This window comes from Mytilus edulis, chromosome 7, assembly GCF_963676685.1.
Source record: "Mytilus edulis chromosome 7, xbMytEdul2.2, whole genome shotgun sequence".
Classification (NCBI taxonomy): Eukaryota; Metazoa; Mollusca; class Bivalvia; order Mytilida; family Mytilidae; genus Mytilus; species Mytilus edulis.
This window is the reverse complement of record NC_092350.1, coordinates 53,095,797-53,117,373: the sequence shown is the minus strand read 5'-3', so window position 1 is coordinate 53,117,373 and position 21,577 is coordinate 53,095,797. Positions and strand designations below refer to the sequence as shown.

The following is a 21,577-nucleotide window of genomic DNA, read 5'->3' as shown; positions in this document are numbered from 1 at the left end:
TTAGTCCCCATTGGAATTCCGATAATCTGACGATATACGGAATCCCCAAAGCGAACAAAAATGTTATCTAGTAAAAATTCAAGGGCATATATAGTATCAAAGCATGTCCAATTAACATAGTTTTTTTGTTTATTGCTACTAAAAAATTACCTAAAAGAGTTTGAACATATATATTCACATTCTGATTTTAATTTTTGAATGCCCATTTAATTAGGTGTGTGAATTTTTTCTTAATGAGAATGTGAGGCAATGTGGTATACAGGGTAGAAAAATCAAAACTTTGAACAGATTCAAAATCACCAATATTAGCATGCAATTTATCAAGTACTTCCAACGTGTTCTTGACACTCCAAAAGGAATTTGTTCCACTTTTTTCGAAGGCCTTATTTGAACAATTTATTATCAGGTTTTTAATTGTACCAAGTGTGCTGGTAAGAAGAATAGACAATTTAGTAGTTGAACAATGGCTTGAAGACGAAATAAATCTATATTTGTAAGGGGTTTTGTGTAGCTTCGGAATAAGCTGATTTGTATTATTCAAGTAAGGACGAAAAAATTATAAATTATTTTTTTAAATTAAAATCGAGTGTCTCGGTACCTGCACGTTACAAATTCATACTGCCACCTTCGTGCTATTAAATGATGTGTCGTTTATTTTGCATTGCTTTATTCTGGAAGAGAGTAGGCAGTATAGGTAGTTTTAGTTGTTCTATTTGGTCTTTTTATGTATCTTTCAACATACGTGTTTGGTATCATGTCATCCTTGCTGATGAATTTAATTAATTTTGCACTGAAATTGATATTATTCATGTATATTCACATATCCTTATATTTATATACATAATAAATAAAAACCTTATATTTCATGCATCCGAAGTGCTTCTTTTGGATTAATCGTCATAATAAACGTTTAAACAAAAATTCCATTTTTAATCCATGTTTGTATATTTACGTAACAACATATGGAGCTCATAAAGGACCTTAACAAATAGCCAATTTCGACAAATGTCAATTTAGGCATGATCAAACTGTATTATAATGAACTTCAGACATTTTGTTTAATTCTTATTTTCATTCATTATTTTTTTTTTCATTTCGAATTGGAGTAAGTTTTAAGAACGTAAATTATAAGTATCTTAATTATCATATTTATTTCCCTGAATTGACTTTAAAAATTTTTTTTTTTTGTCTTCTTCTGATTTTACAAAATAACAAATGTATTTCAAAACATGTCGTTCAGCAGATATCTACTACATTTTCGTATTACAGGATGTAAAATACAATTTCCATAAAAATTAAATGTTTTAGTTCGAGTTTCTTTTCTAGTGTTGCATGCACAAATACAAATTAAAGTTTGTACTTCAATATTTATTATGTAATTGTTTAAACAATAATTCAACCTAAGATCTTCAAATTATGCAACATTGATGGGAATTTGCAGATGGCACATATCATTTGATCGGGTTTTTTTTTTTTTTTTTTCATTTTCTATGATTGCAGTGCTATTCTTTTTCATATGTTTGTTAAAACTAAAGGTACTTATTAAATCTAACCTATTTTGTAAAACGCAATAATTCTAGATAATTTTCCTTCGAAATCAATATAATATTGATTACTAATGACAAATGTTTTGTTCTGTGTATAAGCTAACATTTCATATTTAATACAACTTTCAATATTTCTTAACTTGTATATGGTTTCCAAAGTATGGATTACCCTTCACTTCCTTTTACAATATTTGCGGGATTGATATGTGATTTCGGGACCGTTATTTGAACCTCGCTTAATGTTGATATATATTTGTTTTTATCTTTATTCAAATAACTAGAATATTATAAACTGAGTTATTTCAATTCTATTTTCACAAAATCAGCCCAAGAAACAACCAAAGTGTTGATATTCAATATCGATAGTCCTGCGGTTGTACTTAGTTATATTATTATGTGCGGTACTTTGATACTGATATGATTCATAACAAATCTTTCTTAAATGAGGGTGGTAAAGGGGGAGTGCTTGCACGAAAAAAACGTAAAATAAGACATAATTTCACGTTGAACGTGAAATAATTTCTGTAATGAACGTTGCACGAAAAATAAATACTTTTATTTGAGCCTTTTGTCACTGAGTCACTGTCTTCTTGTATATATTAACTCTTTGTTTTACTTGATATTCCCGATTTAGTATAACGTGACGGTACCCAAATTGCACCTATTTTGACAGTTTTTTCATCTACGTTTTTTTATGATGAGGACAAAAATGTCCATTCTGTGTTTATTTTGTAGCCCTATCCTTCTTTATTATAAAGGTACACCAATTTGATTTTTATTCCATATGGAATCATAGAAAAATTGGTCTAAACTGACCTCCAAACCATCAATGATTCTGAAATTAGGAGTACCCAAATTGCATCCATGCTTAAATTCACATAGTCAAAAGTCTAATAACAGAGCTTTTGTTTAATTTCTTTAAATATTTTGAACAATTGGATATTAGTCCATGCTTACTCTTCATTATTTTTTAAATGGATACTTGTAACATATTGTATTTGCTCATTTTGAAAAGATGACGTTTTGATGACGTCGCATGGCGACGTTTCAGTACATTTTGCTTTTTCAGTAAATACTTCATCTGTTGATAGATGGGTCGTTTTAAAAAAATGTCGAATTTTCAGTACACCCAACTTTTTTATTTCTAATGGAAATTTCAGTTGTAATGGTTTAAATGAAAGCTTGTCGGATTTGTGATTCAGAACATTAATAATAAACACACCTTACATCTATTTTGATAAGATTAAACTGCATTTAAGACCCATTTTGGGGGTATTTGTCTGCGTACAGTGTCAGAAAAACACATTTCAAATGATTTTTTTGCGATTTTCTGATCGCCTTGATATCTGCAAAAGGGACTTTTTAAGAACGTTTAATATTACTCTAACGAAAAATCGTAGCTTCTATATCATTGTATGTAACATATTATCTACAAACTAAATTGAATCTGCGTACAGGAGGTTCATGTCTTTCCTGTTACCGCTACTTAAATCAGCCGTGAAAATTTTCTCCCTATGAATATTGAATCAGTCAGTGTTGATCTCAAAAGTGCAAAGTAATCTTTACATTTAAAACGCCTCGTTTCTTGAACGACAGTGTAGAGAACAGAAATTTCAAGAATTTAGTGAAAAAAATATAGCGTACTTTTTTTCATGTCTATGCTGTTACCACCAATTTTGATTAAATACACCAACAGTATACTTGTAAAAAGTGCAATAACGTGTTGGAAACAAAATTCACAATAGAAAAACGTAATCACTTCACCAAAGGGAGTAGTTATTTCACAACAGCAATCAAAAACGAAGAAATTTGTCTATCCTGTTATGTCTATCCTGTTACTATGGTTGATATGGTTACAGTAACAGGATAGACAATTGTAGACAAAAACGTCGTTATTTTTTTTATCTTAACATATAGGTGCAAAACGAATGAAATATTTCGTTGTTTGAAGTCATCTTAAGGTTATAACGTATTAATCTTCCCAATTAAGCATTCGCAGGTGCAATACTGATATCGGTAACAGGATAGACAAAAAGGTAACAGGATAGACTTTTATATAGTAATACATCAGAAACGTACGTTCCTGTTACCAATGGAATATAGAGAAAGGTAAACTAACTTATGAGGGATTTACTTGATGTTGGGTTCATTTGAAAGGGTGAAAAAATGCCGAACAATATATATTGCTATCTTAGACTTGCATTACTGGTGGTAATTTTTACAACCTTTGAAAACCAATTTTTAGAGGCATTTTTCAGTACAACCTTTTAAATTGGCAAATAATCTATTATATTACAGAATGAATATATATAGAAGTTTATTCTCTTGAAAACGATCTAATTGTCTACTTAAAAAAAGCTTAACATTTTATCTAAACCTTTTCTTAATAACCCAAAATTTCTTTTGAAAATGGTAACAGGATAGACAAAATAATGTACCACCGATCAAAAAATGTTTCAACATATTTTTGTATGACATCATTAAGATTGCATCTTTTAATATGTTGTTCTTAAAGTACTGTTTGTTTTGATTTGCTTATGTAGAGGGTTGTTTGAACAAGTAACTTTTAATAATTTTTTCAATTTCAAAATTCGACATTTTTTGAAAATGACCCAGATACTGTGAACGTTTTGTGCATATCTAAATAGTTTTACCTATGTTGAAAGATGTGATTAGTATCAAATCATAAAAAAAACAAATTGTTTAGTCTCTAGAAAATCTTGTAAGATTTTCGCTGCTAGTTTTGCTAAATAGGTGCAATTTGGGTACTCGGTGCAATTTGGGTACCGTTACGTTACACATTTATGATATAATTGATTTACGGCTTTTAAAAAAGTATTTCTTGATGATCCCTGCCAAGTGTTTGAATTTTATTTGAAAAATACCGAGCACGCAAAATAAGACTGAAAATCACGATGCACGTAAAATTAAATAAGCAGAACACGTTGAACGAGGCACCCGTCTTGCACGACTGAACGTCAAATAAAAAAGTAAAAACACGTTGAACGTGAAATAAAAATCGGCGATCACGTTGCACGAAAATAACCCTTTACCACCCTCTTAAATTGTCCGTTGATTAATTTAGAAATTATTGAGAAACTAAATTGTTTCAGTTCCCTCATACAATTGACCGTAGATGGGTGTGTCTATTATATTGAGATCCATTTTGGTCATATAGCTCTTCAACTGTTTCAGTTTTTTTCATCCTTGGCTTTCAAATATACGACTAGGGGTAAATCCAGAAACGGAATAAGGGTGCATGAATTTATAAAGTGCTTTCTTTATTGATTTTCATCACAAAGTGTGAATATTTGACCCGTTTAAATGTTTAAATGTTTGCACTTCTTTTTAATCTGTCGAAGTAGTAAGTTCTAAATAATGTTTAACCATGGATGTTCATAGGTAAACTAAACTTTCTTTACCTTAACTTTGGTAATGTGATATTACAAATTAAATTTATTTCTCAAAGATATAAATTTAAACCAGATGTTATATGTTTAGTTATTAACACATTAGTATAAAACTATTAAAAGAAATACACATTATTATACATTACATATATACACATATATACACATATTCTCCATATTTTTATAGTATATACATATATATTTTTATATCATTTATACATACATACACATATATATTTTTTTTCACCCTTAAGCAGCATCATTTGAAACTACACCTCATTTAACCGTAAGACGGAAAATTTAAAACTATAATTGTGTTATCATGAATCCAATCAGAGACAAATACCGTTTCGATTCCTAACATCAATGAACAGACATTAATTATCGAAATCCGGATATGGTGTACCAATGTTTGCACCTCATGTTTGCGGTATACCATCTTTTCGTCAAATTTATTGTTTTCTGTTTGGTATTAAATTAATAATTAAGATATATATTTTGTAACATCTGGTGATCCGTCTATTTGGCAATCGACATTGTAGTCAGCAGGGTTTAAGAACATTCGTTGTTCGATCGGATAGTCAAATCCGCTTTGTTAAAATATTTTTTTGACTGTTTTGGTCATTTGGAAAATGTTGTTTGTGCTGTATTTATACCCCTCTACCAAGAAATTTGTTGTGCATGCACACGTATAAAAATTGAATTTTTTATCCAACGCAATCATATGTTTGAACGTTGTTTTCAATTTAGATTTGTCTATATTTTATCGTTTGGTCTTATATTATATTTGCCTCCATGATTATTTGATCCGTCCATCCTATTTCGCCTCTTAAAAATTCAAAAGTCTATCCTAAATTGTGGTTAATGATATGGCTTTCCAAATACTGTTTTAATTCCTAATATCACTGACGAGACATTAATTGTCGAAATACGGATATGATGTACCAATTTTTTACCTCATGTTTGCGGTACATCATCTTTTCCGCAAGTTTATTGTTTTCTGTTTGGTATTAAATTAATAATCAAGATCCATTTTGTAAAATCTGATGATCGTTTATTTGGCAATCGTCATGGCAGTCAGCAGGGTTTAAGAACATCCGTTGTTCGACCGGTTAGTCAAATGCGTTTTGTTAAAATACACTTTTTCACATTTTTTATCTTTTAGAAAATCTTGTGTATGCTGTATTTAAGACCCCTCTACCAAGAAAATTTGTTTTGGTATGCACATATTCACAAATTGTGGTTCTCATCCAACGCAATCATAGGTTTGAACGCTGTTTTCAATTAATTTAGATTTGTTTATATTTTTTTGTTTGGGCTTGTATTATATGTTCCTTCGGGTTTATATAATCCGTTCATCCTATTTTGACTCTTCAAAATTCAAGAGTCTATCCTAAATTGAGGTAAATTAAATGGCCTTCCAAATATCGTTTCGATTCGTAACAACACTGAAAAGACATTAATTGTCGAATTCCGGATATGGTGTAACAATTTTTGCACCTCGTGTTTGAGGTTTACCATCTTTTCCGCAAGTGTATTGTTTTCTGTTTAGTATTAAATTAATAATTACAGGTTGGTGTATCTTTGATGTTATACTTGCACTCAATGGTACTAGAATAGAAAAATAGAGGAATATGAGTATCCATCCATGACACAAAATCAGTACATGAAAGGCAAAAAACACATAATAATTAAAGGTAGATTTTATAGCTGGTCTTCATCTCAAAGTCACAGTGAGGCCTTCAACACAAACCCCAAAGAAGCCTCTCAACTCACTACAAGTTTAAGACGTCCCCTAGTACTGGTTTGAGCGGAATTCTTTGCAAAATGATTTGGATAGACTTTGTAAGAAGTAGCACCACCAAATCGGACCCGTCAAAAATAACATACTTGAACGTAGTTCATTTTTAAAACAAAATAGTTCCTATGCGTAGATGTAAATATAAAACAATATAAAATATGTTAAGTTATTTTAGGTATCAAAAATATGAATGAATTCTAAAATTGAGGGCATATATTGCCTGTTTCTCAGACATGAATGACACCGGGTTTGATGTATACAAAGTTCTGGTAACCAGCACGGTCTGGTGTATAAATAACGGTATATTGATCCCTTCACAAAATTTTTTTTTTTACTTTTGTACAATCACAATACAAGTTAAATTCTGACACATTTCTGATTGGAAATTTCTCAAACTCATGAGCATAATGCTTAAGTGTTTATTCGACCTCTATATATAGATTTCACGTAAATATAATGCTCTTATCACGCTGTAAAAATCATACGTTATTTACTCTAAGTATATGATAATATCAGATTTGTACTAGGTATTTTTCGTATCAAATGTATTATCAGCCCAAGCTTCAATATCAGTCCTTGAGCCGAAGGCTCGAGGGCTGATGATACATCTGAAATGAAAAAGACGTGTTATGATTTTTTTTATCATATATATTCTTCAACAAAGGAGAAAAATAACAGTTTATATTTACGCATGGTCCTCAGGTAAAAGTTCAAAAAGTGAAAAGTTTACGGATAACGAACGCCAAAGGTAATACTTCGGATATGAAATCTTTCTATCATATGCCTCAACAGAGGAGAAAGACAACAGTATAATATATTTTTATATTGACGATAAAAAAATCAACAAAAAAAAATGAACACTGTTTGGAAAAGTCAACATTTGTAATGTAACTTGCCTAATTATGCTGGAAACTTTGAAAAATGCATTTATTGTATCCTTTGATTTGTATTTTACATATTGTCCTGTTTCCTGTATTTGTTTTGTATCGTACTTTGTTATATTTTTCACTGATTGTGGTGGTTTTTAACGACCTTGTCTATCCATGAGGGTCTTGCACTGTCGTTTTTTCACCATTGAGGTGTTTTTCTTTGAATTTGCCGAGTAACGTTGGAATGCCATGCGATAACATTACGGAAAGGCATGTGAAAAAAACGGAAACAGTTGATAATGTGTCATATCAGCCCGCTAAGCATCTTTCGGAAAATATTGAATTCACATATAAATGTAATGCTATTACCATACTAGTTGTAAAAGTCATAAGTTATTTACTCTAAGTTTATGATAAACTATCTTATTTCATATAACAGTTATCTACGGACATGATTGATATTTCAAAATTAAGATATATATATTTATTAGTTTAATAATATGTATAATTTATTCACAAATCTTAGATTTGAAACGACTTAATTTTTGACACGTTTTATAGACACATGTGTACATGTAGTGTTGAAAATTGTGTGTTGTCCATCTTGATGTTTTTTGGGGTTATTTTTGTTGGATGCAAGCTTTCTTATTAACTTTCTCCCTTGATTCCCTAGTATTATATACGGCTGTATCAGCCAGCAGTAAAACAAATTGTGCAAAGTCAGGAGACTGTAATTACATGGTTGTCGTTTATGGCTGTATATCATATTTGAATTTATTTCATTGTTTTTACATGAATCAGGCCGTTAGTTTTCTCATTTGAATTGTTTTACATTTGTCATTTCGGGGTCTTTTATAGCTGACTATATGCGGTATGGGTTTTGCTCATTGTTGACGGCCTTACAGTAACCTATAGTTATTAACTTCTATGTCATTTTGCTCTCTGGTTGAGAGTTGTCTCGTTGGCAATTACATCTTTACATGTTATACTGAAGTAAGACATGCGGTTTGTTAATTATCGTTATTACTTAAGAATTGAATGCTCTTTTTTGTAAATTTATTGGGGTGTAAAAGCGTTGACCGAAGTACATTTTGTATGAAGCGCGGAAGCGCTTCATATTTAAAATGTGCGCACGGTCAACGCTTTTACAACCCTATAAAGTTACAAAAAAAAGCATTCAATACTTATAATTACATTTTTACCTATAGGATCAAGAAAACACGCCTTTTATCAAGTTTTTATTTCATTTACCTGAGTGTGCACTTTATTGTGAGACCTCGTGTCATTATGAATGAGAAGTTTTAATGAGTGATACAACTGCTTAAGGAATAAGGATGTGCCGTTAGCCAATCAGAATAACGTATAGTAATGAATCATACATCTAATGTAATTATAAATGTATATAATCATTTTATGAGTTTTTAATTGTGCGAGATGATGATTTGAGTTATTTCTCTTAGAATAAAGAAATAATTGTCTTTGATCTGTGTATTGCAGTGTTGCTTTTTGTTTTGAAGCGAAAACTTAATGACATCAGACTCGGACTTCTCTTGGACTGAATTTTAATGTGCGTAGTGTTATGCGTTTACTTTTCTACGTTGGCTAGAGGTATAGGGGGAGTGTTGAGATCTCACAAACATATTTTACCCCGCCGCATTTTTGCGCCTGTCCCAAGTCAGGAGCCTCTGGCCTTTGTTAGTCTTGTATTTTTTTAATTTTAGTTTCTTGTGTACAATTTGGAAATTAGTATGGCGTTCATTATCACTGCACTAGTATATATTTGTTTAGGGGCCAGCTGAAGGACGCCTCCGGGTGCGGGAATTTCTCGCTACATTGAGGACCTGTTGGTGACCTTCTGCTGTTGTTTTTTTCTATGGTTGGGTTGTTGTCTCTTTGGAACATTCCCCATTTCCATTCTCAATTTTAAGTCTGGTAACAGATCTTTTTTAGTTATTTCTTGCATATAAAATGGCAATCTTTAAGGTCAAGGTACAGTAAATGGGCTATGTCACGGATTGTGCTAAAATGTTGCATACAACACTTGCTCGTTGAACTATAAATGAAAATCAATAAAATAATGCATTCTTTTCTTTTATCATCTGAAATATTTCCATCAACAGCATATAGTTTTATACGAAGAATCTATGGATCAGAATCTAGAGAAAATATATGTTTTACAAACTACAACAATCAAGTGTTTCAAATATAGATATTTTATTTGTGTGCTAAATCAGCTCTAAACAGCATTAATAATATAATAGTCTTCGCCTTTTCGTACGGTGACTGCTCCTGTGACAATAGCCGCTGCCATAGCCAGTAGTCCCGAAAAGATGCAAAGTCCAAATCCAGGACCTGTTGTTTGTTGACCTTTATTTTCATTTACAGTAGTTACAAGTTTGGTATGCATCACAGCAAAAATGATAGAACCAGCTAATATGAAAATACCTGGTTTATTGAAGAAAAAAAACCACATTACTAATAATTACATTTTCCATGAATGTGACCAACAAAGTTAGACTTATCACAGGGTTTGTACTAATATGAGCAACAAGATGCCTGCTACATGTACAACAGGATTTGCTTATCCTCCCAAGGCACCCGATATCACACCGGTTTCTGATGGTGTTCGTGTGACTCAGTCTGTAGCTTTGTATTACTATTGTCTGTCTTATGCTCCCTTTCTTTTTTTTTTCCTTTTTTTTTGCCATGGCATTGTCAGTTATTATTTTACTTATTGGCTTGCATGTATCATAGGTATCTTTTGCCTATCTTTTTATATTGATGTAAGGAGCGAACATGTTTATCAAATGATTTTTGAATGATAAAAATAATAAAAACATACATGCATTGTAAGTTGTAATACTGTAAAATATTTATGTTAAAAACTGTTAATGTACATGCGTTTATAGTTCTTTCAATGTTTCTTGGTTGTGTGTGTGTGTGTTTGTGTTTAAGACGCTTATTTGTGCTGAAACTTCGGTGCAAAAATATAAACTGAACCCTGCATGTTATTTTTTTTTTATTAGACTTATTTCGATTCAGTTATGATACATATGTAATGATAAACCTTTATATAAATTGAGATGTCAGCCTACACATTTTCAAAATTAACTTCAATATTTAGTACTATGTTAGACTTAATACTTTAATTATTAAGAAACACTTACTAGCAGCAGCAAGTGCATATATGGCTACAGACCGAATGTCGAAGTTTCTGGTTGGAAAAAATGCTATGTGAACAATGGTAGATAACAAACAAAGTATCACTCCAAACAATTCAAAGATCCTTGTCATGAACAACCATTCTGAAAGAAAAATGACAAATGACAATTTCATATCATGCACTGGTTTTTTATGTACTTCTTGTCAAATAAAAAAGGGTTAACTTTCGTTATGCATACAAAACAATGCTGTACCTGTTACGAATGAGTAGAGATTATTAATTAAAGAGATTTTGTGTACTTTCTCTTCGACCGTTTTAGTTTTACGGTTGATTTGAGGTTTCGTCAATGGTGTTGCTAAAAGATGGAAGTGTGTGTCTATTTCATCACAGGGTAACATAATGTTTGGGGAACTATAGCAGAACATCTATTTCTATTCGAGTTGCTGGGTTATTGATAAATATCATTTTTTTGTTAGGTCGATATTTTATATATTTTGTCGTAATGAAAGCTGTTTATGTGCTTCGTGTCGATCTGATTGGTCAAGCCAAATGCACACTGGTCTTTACAGTTTGTTTTTATGCTGTGCTGTTAAAGCACTGTTCTACAAAATAGGGAGTCAAATACCACGAAACAGATGTACAAATGAAAAAAAAAACAAGTACAAGTACACACATAAAGAGTACAAAAAAAGGCTTACTTAAAGACCGGTAATGGATCAATTTTAGTTTTGAATTACAATTTGCTTTATATTTAAATGTTGTGTATATTAAATGTTTTACATAATATAATCCGGGGGAAATACTAATACAAGTCTTCCTCCTTTTTGCAGTCTAATATTTTTCAAACAAACTGATAAAAAATCAAAATAGTAAAGGTCAAGGTCAAACCCTCAGGATATACTTCAAGCGTGCAGTTTATATTTGTTTCCTCGTGTAATACTATTCAATCAATATACTTTTCACATTAAATTTACAATTGAATTTGACTATTCGTTCTGAAAATAACTATTCGACAACTAGATTGCATACCTGCCAACATTTCAAAATGCCCAAGGGGGTTTTAAGTGCAAGATGGCTGTCAAAGTTCTACAAAACCTTTACAGGGGCCATCAAATTAATTTTGATGATGTTTATTATCTTCTTCGATCTTTTACAATCACATAACCACAGTACATTGATAGTTTGGACAAAATTGCTCTAATTGGGATCATCCATGGGGTAAAACCTCTGCAAATAGTGACAGTTAGCGAGTATGAGATTGAAGAAAATAATTATTTTGAAAAATAAAGACCAACATTGAAGTCACTTTCAACACTCTTATTGATATCGTGGCAACAAGATTGTGTATGCTGGAAAATTGATAACCGTAGTCATTAAGATTATAGAATTTGAACTCACCTGCCACGAGATCAAGGCTGATCCGTGTGTGATAGCTGTACATTAACTACTTAGACCACTTGGCCAATTAGAGGAGTGAAAAAAAATATTTTCAGATAATGTTTGTCATGTTATGCAGGCATCACCAACCATGTGAATCAATACATTTAGTGTTTGCTCATTATTGAAGGCCGAACCATAGTTGTTTAAAATTTCTATGTCTTTTTGTTGTCCTGTGGAGAGTGAATTGTATCATTGCCACACCTCTTTTTTGTATCTAAACATCTAAGACTACGACAACATGTCGCTAATTAGACTGGTTCTCTGTCCTTTATCTGTTTGGCTCTGTCATAACCGTATTTTGCAAAGAAGAGGACCAGCCTAGTCGCTAGTGAGCTGAGTGACAAACATCGGTTCATCAATTGTCGACAAAAGTGCTGGATCAAACCTTGTTATAGAAAATGTTAATGAAAACGTGGAATGTTTCAAAGAGACAAAATCCCGACCAGAAACGGCCCAAGGTCACAAATAGGTCTTCAACGCACCTAAAAAATCCTGCTCCCGGTAAAAACAAACTTAAAATGAATTATCTCAAAAATATCCCTGGAAAATCATCATACCTGTACCATTATCAACGTCAACAAAAGTTTTGTCACATCTTGTGAACTGGTCGCACCCGTCTGACTTTAGTATTCCAATTATTAATGTCCTTCCGTCAAAATATTCGAATGTCCACCAATTCGGAATACCAAATCCCACTAATTGTACTATTGTAGCCATAATGGTCAAACAAAAAGCTGCTAAATCTACGTGTCTGATCTTTGGTTTTGGTGCCATGCTATTTTAACTTTTGTATGATATTTCTTAATAAAGAATGCTGATTTTTGTATCCTTCACAAATGATATCTAAATACTATTATAATATATGCCAATTTGGAAGAGAAAGTACTTCCTCAATTCAAATTAAATTTCAGATTATTTTTTTTAAACCGGGAATCAACTGAGGCTATAAACGGTATAAATTGCATATATTAGGTGATTTGATTAGAAAACAGATTTTTTTTTTTTATAATGTGATGTCAGTATTTTAATTCTGATCTGTACAATAAATTTGGACATCACAGCAAAATCAATTGTCATTTTCAATTTTTATGTTATTATAGGATTAATTAAAACGCCTTTTTAAAGGAATTCATTGGTGTATAAACTCGACCAATTCACTTGACAAATTCACTTACAAACAGGTTTTTTATGATGTTTGCGAGTGACTTGGTCCAGTTTATGCACCAATAAATTCCTTTAAAAAGGGACTTTTATTTGTTTGTGAGTGAATTAGTCGAGTTTATACACCAATAAATTCCTTTAAAAAGGCGTTTAATCCTTATAATTCTTTAAAATTGGAGACAGGGAATATATTTTTCCACACTCGTTACCTCTATCACACGTAAATTGTATATTTATGTCCATTGAATAGGCCTCGTCGTCTATCGAAAAATAACCAACCGTCAAGATCAACTACCGAAAGTCCTCTCGACCAATCATATCAACGTATTCCCTAATATGCAAATCATATTAGAATTATTTTCTATTATTCAGATGGTTTAAAATGGCAAAGAAAAATAATAATCATTACGTTAAGATCATACGCTTGACTATGTATATATATTGATAACTGTACATGTTGCCGTGCATGTATTGATGTATATTTGAGTTTTGTTTTGTCGTTTGGTTGCTGTCTAATTGGTAAATACCTTTCATCGAATTGTATTCATCTTAATGTTAAAATGTCTTATTACCATATGCAGATTCGGACATGTCTCCACTTCCCCACCGCCAAATTTACAGGTAAAATTAAAGCCATTTTTTTTAATCAAATTGTTATGATCATGATCACCTCTAAACACCTTCCCCAAATCTTACCCGTGAGCCACGCCTGACTACCGACAGATAGAAAGATTTGAATTTAGATTAAAGCATGAAAATCCCATTTGCACCATCATAAATTAACATATATGTATACATACGAGGAAATAAAGCTTTAAATATACACTGGATGTAGGTACTTTATATTAGTAGAACAAAATTAACATCTGGTTACTTTAATAGCACTAGAAATTCATAATCGTATATACTTAGTAAGAGGCACTTAGTGTCATATATATGACGTAATTCGAAAGAAGAAATTATGATTAAAAGATTTTTTGATTTTTTTTAGCTTTAATATGAATTAAATATACAATGTTTTTGAATAGAAATAAAGGATCAGCAAACCAAAATCAACTATACGTTATTTTTACTACCCCAGTTCAATAAGTATACACTATAGTTTTAACCTTTTTTGGTGTAGTGGGTCCTCTATATGCTATTCAGCTCAATTCGAACTTTATTTGGCCTTTTATTTTTTTGATATTCGAGCATCATTGATGAGTCTTTTGAAGACAAACTGTGCGTTTGGTTTAAAACAATCTGATCCTGGTATCTATGATAAGTTTTCCTAGATTGATTCCTTGTTGAAGAATGAAGGGGGGAAATCCGAAACGTTTTAATTTGCCAAATACAGATAAAATAATCTATAAAAGTCAATTGTTAAACAATTATGTATTTTATAAATTATCGATTATGCCATAATTGAAAAGTAAAACCAATAACAACAAAAACGATCAGCAAGGGGTCAAAGAAATAAACCACTTCCATGTATGAATAAAGAACTGAGAGGGGCCATATATAGAAAACAAATGCTTTATTCACAATATACTAAAAACCGGAGTGACAAAAATTGGGAGAAATTTAGAAAACAAAGAAATTTGGTAACAAAGATACAGAGAAAATCAATAAAAGTATACTTTTTAGAACGTTGCTCCGGTGAGTCAAAATCTTGCGATTTTTGGAAAACAGTCAAACCATTTTTCTCAAAAAAGGGGAACTGTGGAGAGCAAAAAATTTTATTATGTGAAAATGACAAAATTGTAAATTGTTCAAATGAAGTTTCAAATGTTTTTAATAATTTTTTCTCCACAGTAGCAGACAAAATTGGAGCAGATGTTGTATATGACCCCTCAAATCACCCTAGTATAAAAGAAATTTTGGATAACAGAAAGCATAATTCTGATTTTAAATTTAAAAAAGTATCAAATGTACATGTTGAAAAAATTTTGAATAAAATAAACATAAAGAAGGCTACAGGAGCTGATGGTATTCCAGCAAAAATAGTGAAAAATTGTAAATCTTATATTGCACCACAACTGACAACTCTTGTAAATTTGTCAATTGATAATAATTGTTTCCCCGATAAACTTAAAGAAGCCCAAGTGACCCCCCTTCATAAAAAAAGTGACCCATTATTAAAAACAAATTATAGACCAGTTTAGTGTCTTACCCATATTTTCTAAAATCTTTGAAAAAATATATGAAATTCAATTAACTGATTATTTTGATAAAATATTTAATCCATTTTTGTGTGCATTTAGACAAGGACATGGATGTCAGACCACACTTCTCAGAGTGTTAGAAGACTGGCGAGAAGCTCTTGATAAAAACCAGTACATTGCAGCAGTAATAATGGATCTTTCTAAGGCTTTTGACTGCCTGCCTCACAATATTATGCTAGATAAATTATCAGCATATGGTTTAACCCCCAATGCAGTTGCTCTTTTAAAGTCCTATTTATCTAATCGAAAACAGCAAATTAAAGTCAACAATGTTCTGAGTGGTTGGGCTGACATCCATAAAGGCGTACCACAGGGTTCGATACTAGGGCCATTGTTGTTTAATATATTTATAAATGATATTTTTCTTTTTGTTAAAAATGGTAGTTTATATAACTATGCAGATGACAATACTTTATCTTTTTGTACTCCAGATTTCGATTTATTAATTTCAACTTTGGAATCTAATTCAAAAATACTTATTGAGTGGTTCAGGGTAAATAAAATGCAAGCAAATCCTGACAAATTTCAAGTTTTGGCTGTTGGCAAAAAGACCTTTGAAAAGAACCCATCTATACATATTCAAAATTCGAACCTCACATGTGAAAAAACAGTAAAATTATTAGGCATTGAAATAGACTACCAGCTAAATTTTGATGTTCATATCAGCTCAATCTGTAGGAAGGCATCACAGCAATTAAATGTTTTAAAACGTTTAGGCTCATTTTTGGATAGACTTAGTAAACTTACTATATTTCATACTTTTATTCTTAGTAATTTTAATTTTTGCCCTTTGGCATGGCATTTTTGCACTGAGAAAAATTCCAAAAAACTAGAAAAGGTGCAGGAAAGAGCACTCCGTTTTGTTTATGAGGATTTTACCAGCTCCTACGAGGACCTCTTACTTAAAGCTAAGGTGCCTTCCTTGCAGATCAGACGGATAAGAACAATGGCTCTAGAAACTTTTAAAATTATAAACAACATCGCTCCTGTGTGCTTACAAAATTTGGTGAATGTCAAAAAATCTAAATATTCTTTCAGGTATGTAAATATTCTTGAAATTCCACAGGTAAAGTCAACCCGTTACGGTAAAAAATCGTTCAAATTTGCTGCTGCTACTTTATGGAACAATCTTCCAAACCATTTCAGGACTGAAAACAGTTTTTCACATTTTAAAAGTCTTGTTCAGTCCTGGAACGGTTTGGAATGTCACTGTTCTGCTTGCAGATAATTCTTAAACTGTTTTATTATTTATGCTGCTTTTGGTTGCTCTGGTCAAGCATGTTTTTTACTTCATTCTAAATTTGTTGATTATTTTTATTGCATGCTATGTATTGTGAGATTTCAACTTTGTATTACAGGTTGTTTTATATGTCAAAATGCAATGTTTTTATGTTATTTATATGTTTTTATATTCGGTCAAAAGCTCCTTAGAGCTTGTGTTGCTTATTTGTACTCATGCCGAATCAAAATAAAGTTTTCTTATCTTCTTATCGTAGGTCTACGAAGAAATAAGGTGGCACCTAACACTTCAGGGAAATAACTCTAAAGGTCGGCTAAATGTTTTAATCACGCTGTATTGTTAATGATATATTAAGCTTCTCAATGATCTTCTTCTTCTGGTATTCTTTTTCCGTCCACGTTGGGACAACCTCAATTGAGTACAATTTTCCTTCTTCACTATCTACAGACAACAGTAATCCGTCATCACAATAATGTCAATAATATCCATCACCACATTTATATACACTATATATATACAACATATATATACACAATATCGATCACGGTAATTATCACCAATTATGGAATAAATTCAAAGAAGGTAGTAATAAAACAATAGATGATAATGTACCAAGCAAAATCACTAAATCTAGGTACACCAACCCTTGGGCAAATAGGGATATAGACCATTTATGTAAAAAACAACGTAAAGCTTACAACAAAGCTAACAAAAACTGGTAAACAAGAACATAAAGATAAATATAAAAAGCTAAAAGCTACTGCTCAAAGAGAAATAAGAAGAGCCCAGAGCACATATATGCAAGAAATAATTAGCCCCCAGTTAGAAGAAAAACCTTAATCTTTCTGGCAATTTATTAAAAGCAAAAAAAACAGAAACATCTGGAGTGTCACCATTAAGAGGAAAGGATGGTTTATTGTATAGTGAGCCAAATACACAAGCTAACATCCTAAATGAACAATTTAAAAAGGCTTTTACTACCGAAGATACATCCTCTATGCCAAATAAAGGTACAAGTCCCCACCCCACTATGCCAGACATATTTATTAGTAATAATGGCTTATTAAAGTTACTTAAAAACTTAAATCCACATAAAGCCACTGGCCCTGATAATCTGCCAGCATATTTTTTACATAATTTTGCAGAAGAATTGTCTCCATTTTTGACATTCTTTTTCCAAAAATCTATTGATACTGGTAAAATCCCAAATGATTGGAAGCAGGCTAATGTTGTACCTATATTTAAAAAAGGTGACAAGCATAACGCTATTAATTATAGACCAGTTTCATTAACTGCAATATGTTGCAAAATTTTAGAACATATTTTAACAAGCAACATAAGGAAACACCTTGCAATTAATAACATATTAAATGATAGTCAGCATGGGTTTAGAAGCAAAAGGTCTTGTGAGACCCAACTTATCATCAGCATACAAGACCTTGCTAAATCATTGGGATATGGTAACCAAATAGATGTCATACTTTTAGATTTTTCCAAAGCTTTCGATAAAGTCCCCCATAAAAGATTAGCCCAGAAATTAGAATTTTATGGTATAAGAAATCAAAATTTAAATTGGATAAATGACTTTTTAGCTGACAGGCAACAGCAAGTACTACTAAACGGTGTAAAATCTTCAAAATTAGCAGTTGATTCTGGTGTCCCTCAGGGAACAGTTGTAGGCCCAACATTATTTTTACTCTTTATAAATGACCTACCCGAACATGTAACTTGCAATGCAAGACTTTTTGCAGATGACTGTTTATTGTATAGAAATGTAAATAATAGTTCTGATGCACAATTACTCCAAAAAGATTTGTCTAGTTTAGTAAAATGGGAAGAGGATTGGCAAATGAATTTTAATCCTGAGAAGTGTTATGTAATTCATATTTCTAAAAAAAGTAAACCTTCCACTTTTGATTATATATTGCATAATCATATTTTAGAAGCAGTAAAAGACAGTAAATATTTAGGTGTAACTATAAGCCATGATCTTGATTGGGGAACACATATAAACAATATTACTTGTAAGGCAAATAAAACCTTAGGTTTTCTTCGTAGGAACTTAGAAAACTGCACACGTAAGGTTAAAAAAAAACCTTACGTACACATCACTTGTCCGTTCGGTCGTCGAATACTCTTCCCCTGTCTGGGATCCGTACAAAAAACAACACATCACTCAGGTTGAGCAGGTACAGCGTAAGGCAGCCAGGTTTGTCTTCAATGATTATAAAGACAGATCACCTGGAGCAGTTTCAAATTTAATAAAATCATTGGAATGGGAAAATTTAGAATTAAGAAGGAAAAAGGCTAGATTAACTATGCTGTATAAAATAAATTGGGGGTTAGTTGAAGTTCCTAAGGACAACTTAACAATATCTGATAAACGCACTAGGGGGAAACATAAATTTAGGCAAATATCAACAAATAAAGATTTTTATAAATTTTCATTTTATCCTCGCACTATTTCGGACTGGAACTCACTACCTGAAGCAATAGTTATGTCAGACACCCTGGAATCCTTCAAAAGTGGCATATCCACTCTAACATTTGAAGGATCCACAGCAACTTATTAAACTTTAAAGCCACTGTACATAATGTATATATGTTATTGATAACGATTTTTCTTGTCATATTATTTTTAAATTAAGTCCATATGTACATAGCACACAAGTTCCGGGAAGTTTTACACTCCTACCTAGGAGTCTACTCCCGTATTCGGAAGAAGAAGAAGAAGAAAATTAGCACTAAATGTTCCCGGCACACTAACAATATACTTATTTCCTGTTAAAGACGCACAATTATCTCTTCTTAATGTCCAACGTTCTATACCTAGCAACGTGAAGAGCATAAATCAACTGTCTTGATAAATCTTCTATCCTTTGAAGTACTGTATTATCACTTGTATACCGAGAAAGTAACACGGTGCAGTCCAAGATAATTTGTAGTTGGTCATCAGTTGGTATGTCCCTCATTCTAAAGTTCAAGAAATCAGAGATAATTTCATCGATTTGGTTAAGATATCTTTCTCTAATGCATTGGAGTATTTTACATGTAAGCAAAAAATGAGAACGATCTTCGATATCTGTATCACATAATTTACAAGTAGGAGTTTCATTTAGATTATATCTTGATCTATGAGATTGTAAAATGTACGTATCAGTAATAAACTTTAGTTTCACAGATATTCGGACAGCTTCTCTAGTTGGGTCACTTGTATTTCCAATGGATAATAATGTATGGCATTTTCCCGGTGAAATGTTCGAGGTCCCAAGATATTTCAGCGATTTATAAGTACAGCTCTTTTGTATTAATGCATTTTTCCAGTAATGGTCAATTGCTAAACGAACGGATTTCTTCCAAGAATATTTTGTTGGTGGGTCGTTTAGAAGTATGATTGGTGATTGTATATCGTATTTGAATAGTACCCTCTTGATCGCTATGAACCAGCTATTACTTTCTTGATTTTTTGCTATTAATAGCCTCCTAGCTATTTTCTTTTCTAAATGATCTTCATTTTGGTTACAGATGTTGTTGAATAAATTTAATGATTTTTGATCAATTTGAGCTTCTATAGGTACAATGCCAGACATGATGTAAACACTAGGATCAGGAGCTGATATAGGAACGGATAAAATTTGTTTTAATATTTTCTTCTGAAATGTTTCCAATTTAAGTAGGTTTTTTGAAGTTGGTAGTATGACTTCGAGACCATAGGTTAAGATGGGTTGTACGAAGGTTTTGAATAGTTGAATAGCAGTATTAGGATCAAGTCCATTTTCTCCATGCATACCGGCTGACATTAAGCTGTACGCGGCTCTTCTTGATTTGGTGATGTTCTGTTCAACGGTAGCATCTTGTGTTTTTTGACTGGTTGTTGATCTTAAAATGCCCAAGTGTGGAGATTTATCTGAAATTGGCATTGCATTGTTGTTTATAAATATTCTTACTGGATCCTCAGATTTTTTCCGGTTTGAGGGTTGTACTTGTATAACTACGCTTTTTTGTGGCTGTAAGAGATAATGATGGTCTTCACTGTATTGTGCAGCAATATTCACAAGGTATTGTGATTCATGTGGGTTTTCACTAACAATTGCTACGTCGTCAGCACATGCTACTGCATTAATTAGCGTTTCACCTACCTCACATCCAGATGTAGTATTTTCAAATGTATTAAGAAGATCTTCGATATATACCTTATATAGATCTGCGCTCAATAAACCTCCTTGTTTAACTCCTAGTAGAACTGAGATTTCGGTTGACCATTTTATTCGAGATTCTGTGTTCTTATGGATTTCATCAATCAGTAGCCAAGATGATGGATCAGTGCCTGATATATATACTTTTCTTAACAACATTTTTAGAACAACAACATCAAAAGCTGACTTTGCATCCAATAGTACTATAATATAGAAAGGTAATTTTTTGTCCATATATTCCCTATACACTTCTTCTAAAATAATAGCAGCCAGATCTTAGGTCTATACGTAAAATAAATTCAATGATCTTCAAAAGTATGGGAAGGACTGTTATTCCACGATAATATTTGGCATCGTTTTTGTCTCCCTTGTTTTTAAATACTGGTGATAATAACCCTGTTTTGATGATGTCAGGAAGTACCCTATCTTGGAACATTCGATTTATCAGTTTATGCAAAAATAATTTAAATTGTTGTCCGGCATATAACACATTTTCAATAGATATACCAAATACATCTTCAGCTTTTCCTTTATTGATTGATTTTA

At 31.8% G+C, this 21,577-nt stretch overlaps 2 protein-coding genes across 2 annotated transcripts; both read right to left on the bottom strand.

The window, feature by feature from the left end:
• Window positions 1-9,824: 9,824 nt before the first annotated feature.
• On the bottom strand, window positions 9,825-13,127 carry LOC139481755 (uncharacterized). Its single transcript, XM_071265246.1, has 3 exons — window positions 12,788-13,127; window positions 10,795-10,932; window positions 9,825-10,072 (listed from the first exon to the last, which is right to left on the bottom strand). The coding sequence occupies exons 1-3, from the start codon at window positions 13,002-13,004 to the stop codon at window positions 9,864-9,866; spliced, it is 564 nt and encodes a 187-aa protein (XP_071121347.1). The 5' UTR covers window positions 13,005-13,127; the 3' UTR covers window positions 9,825-9,863.
• A 6,506-nt stretch (window positions 13,128-19,633) lies between these two features.
• Window positions 19,634-21,265, bottom strand: LOC139483206 (uncharacterized). The gene has a single exon (XM_071267238.1). The coding sequence runs from the start codon at window positions 21,263-21,265 to the stop codon at window positions 19,634-19,636; it is 1,632 nt and encodes a 543-aa protein (XP_071123339.1).
• Window positions 21,266-21,577: the final 312 nt, after the last annotated feature.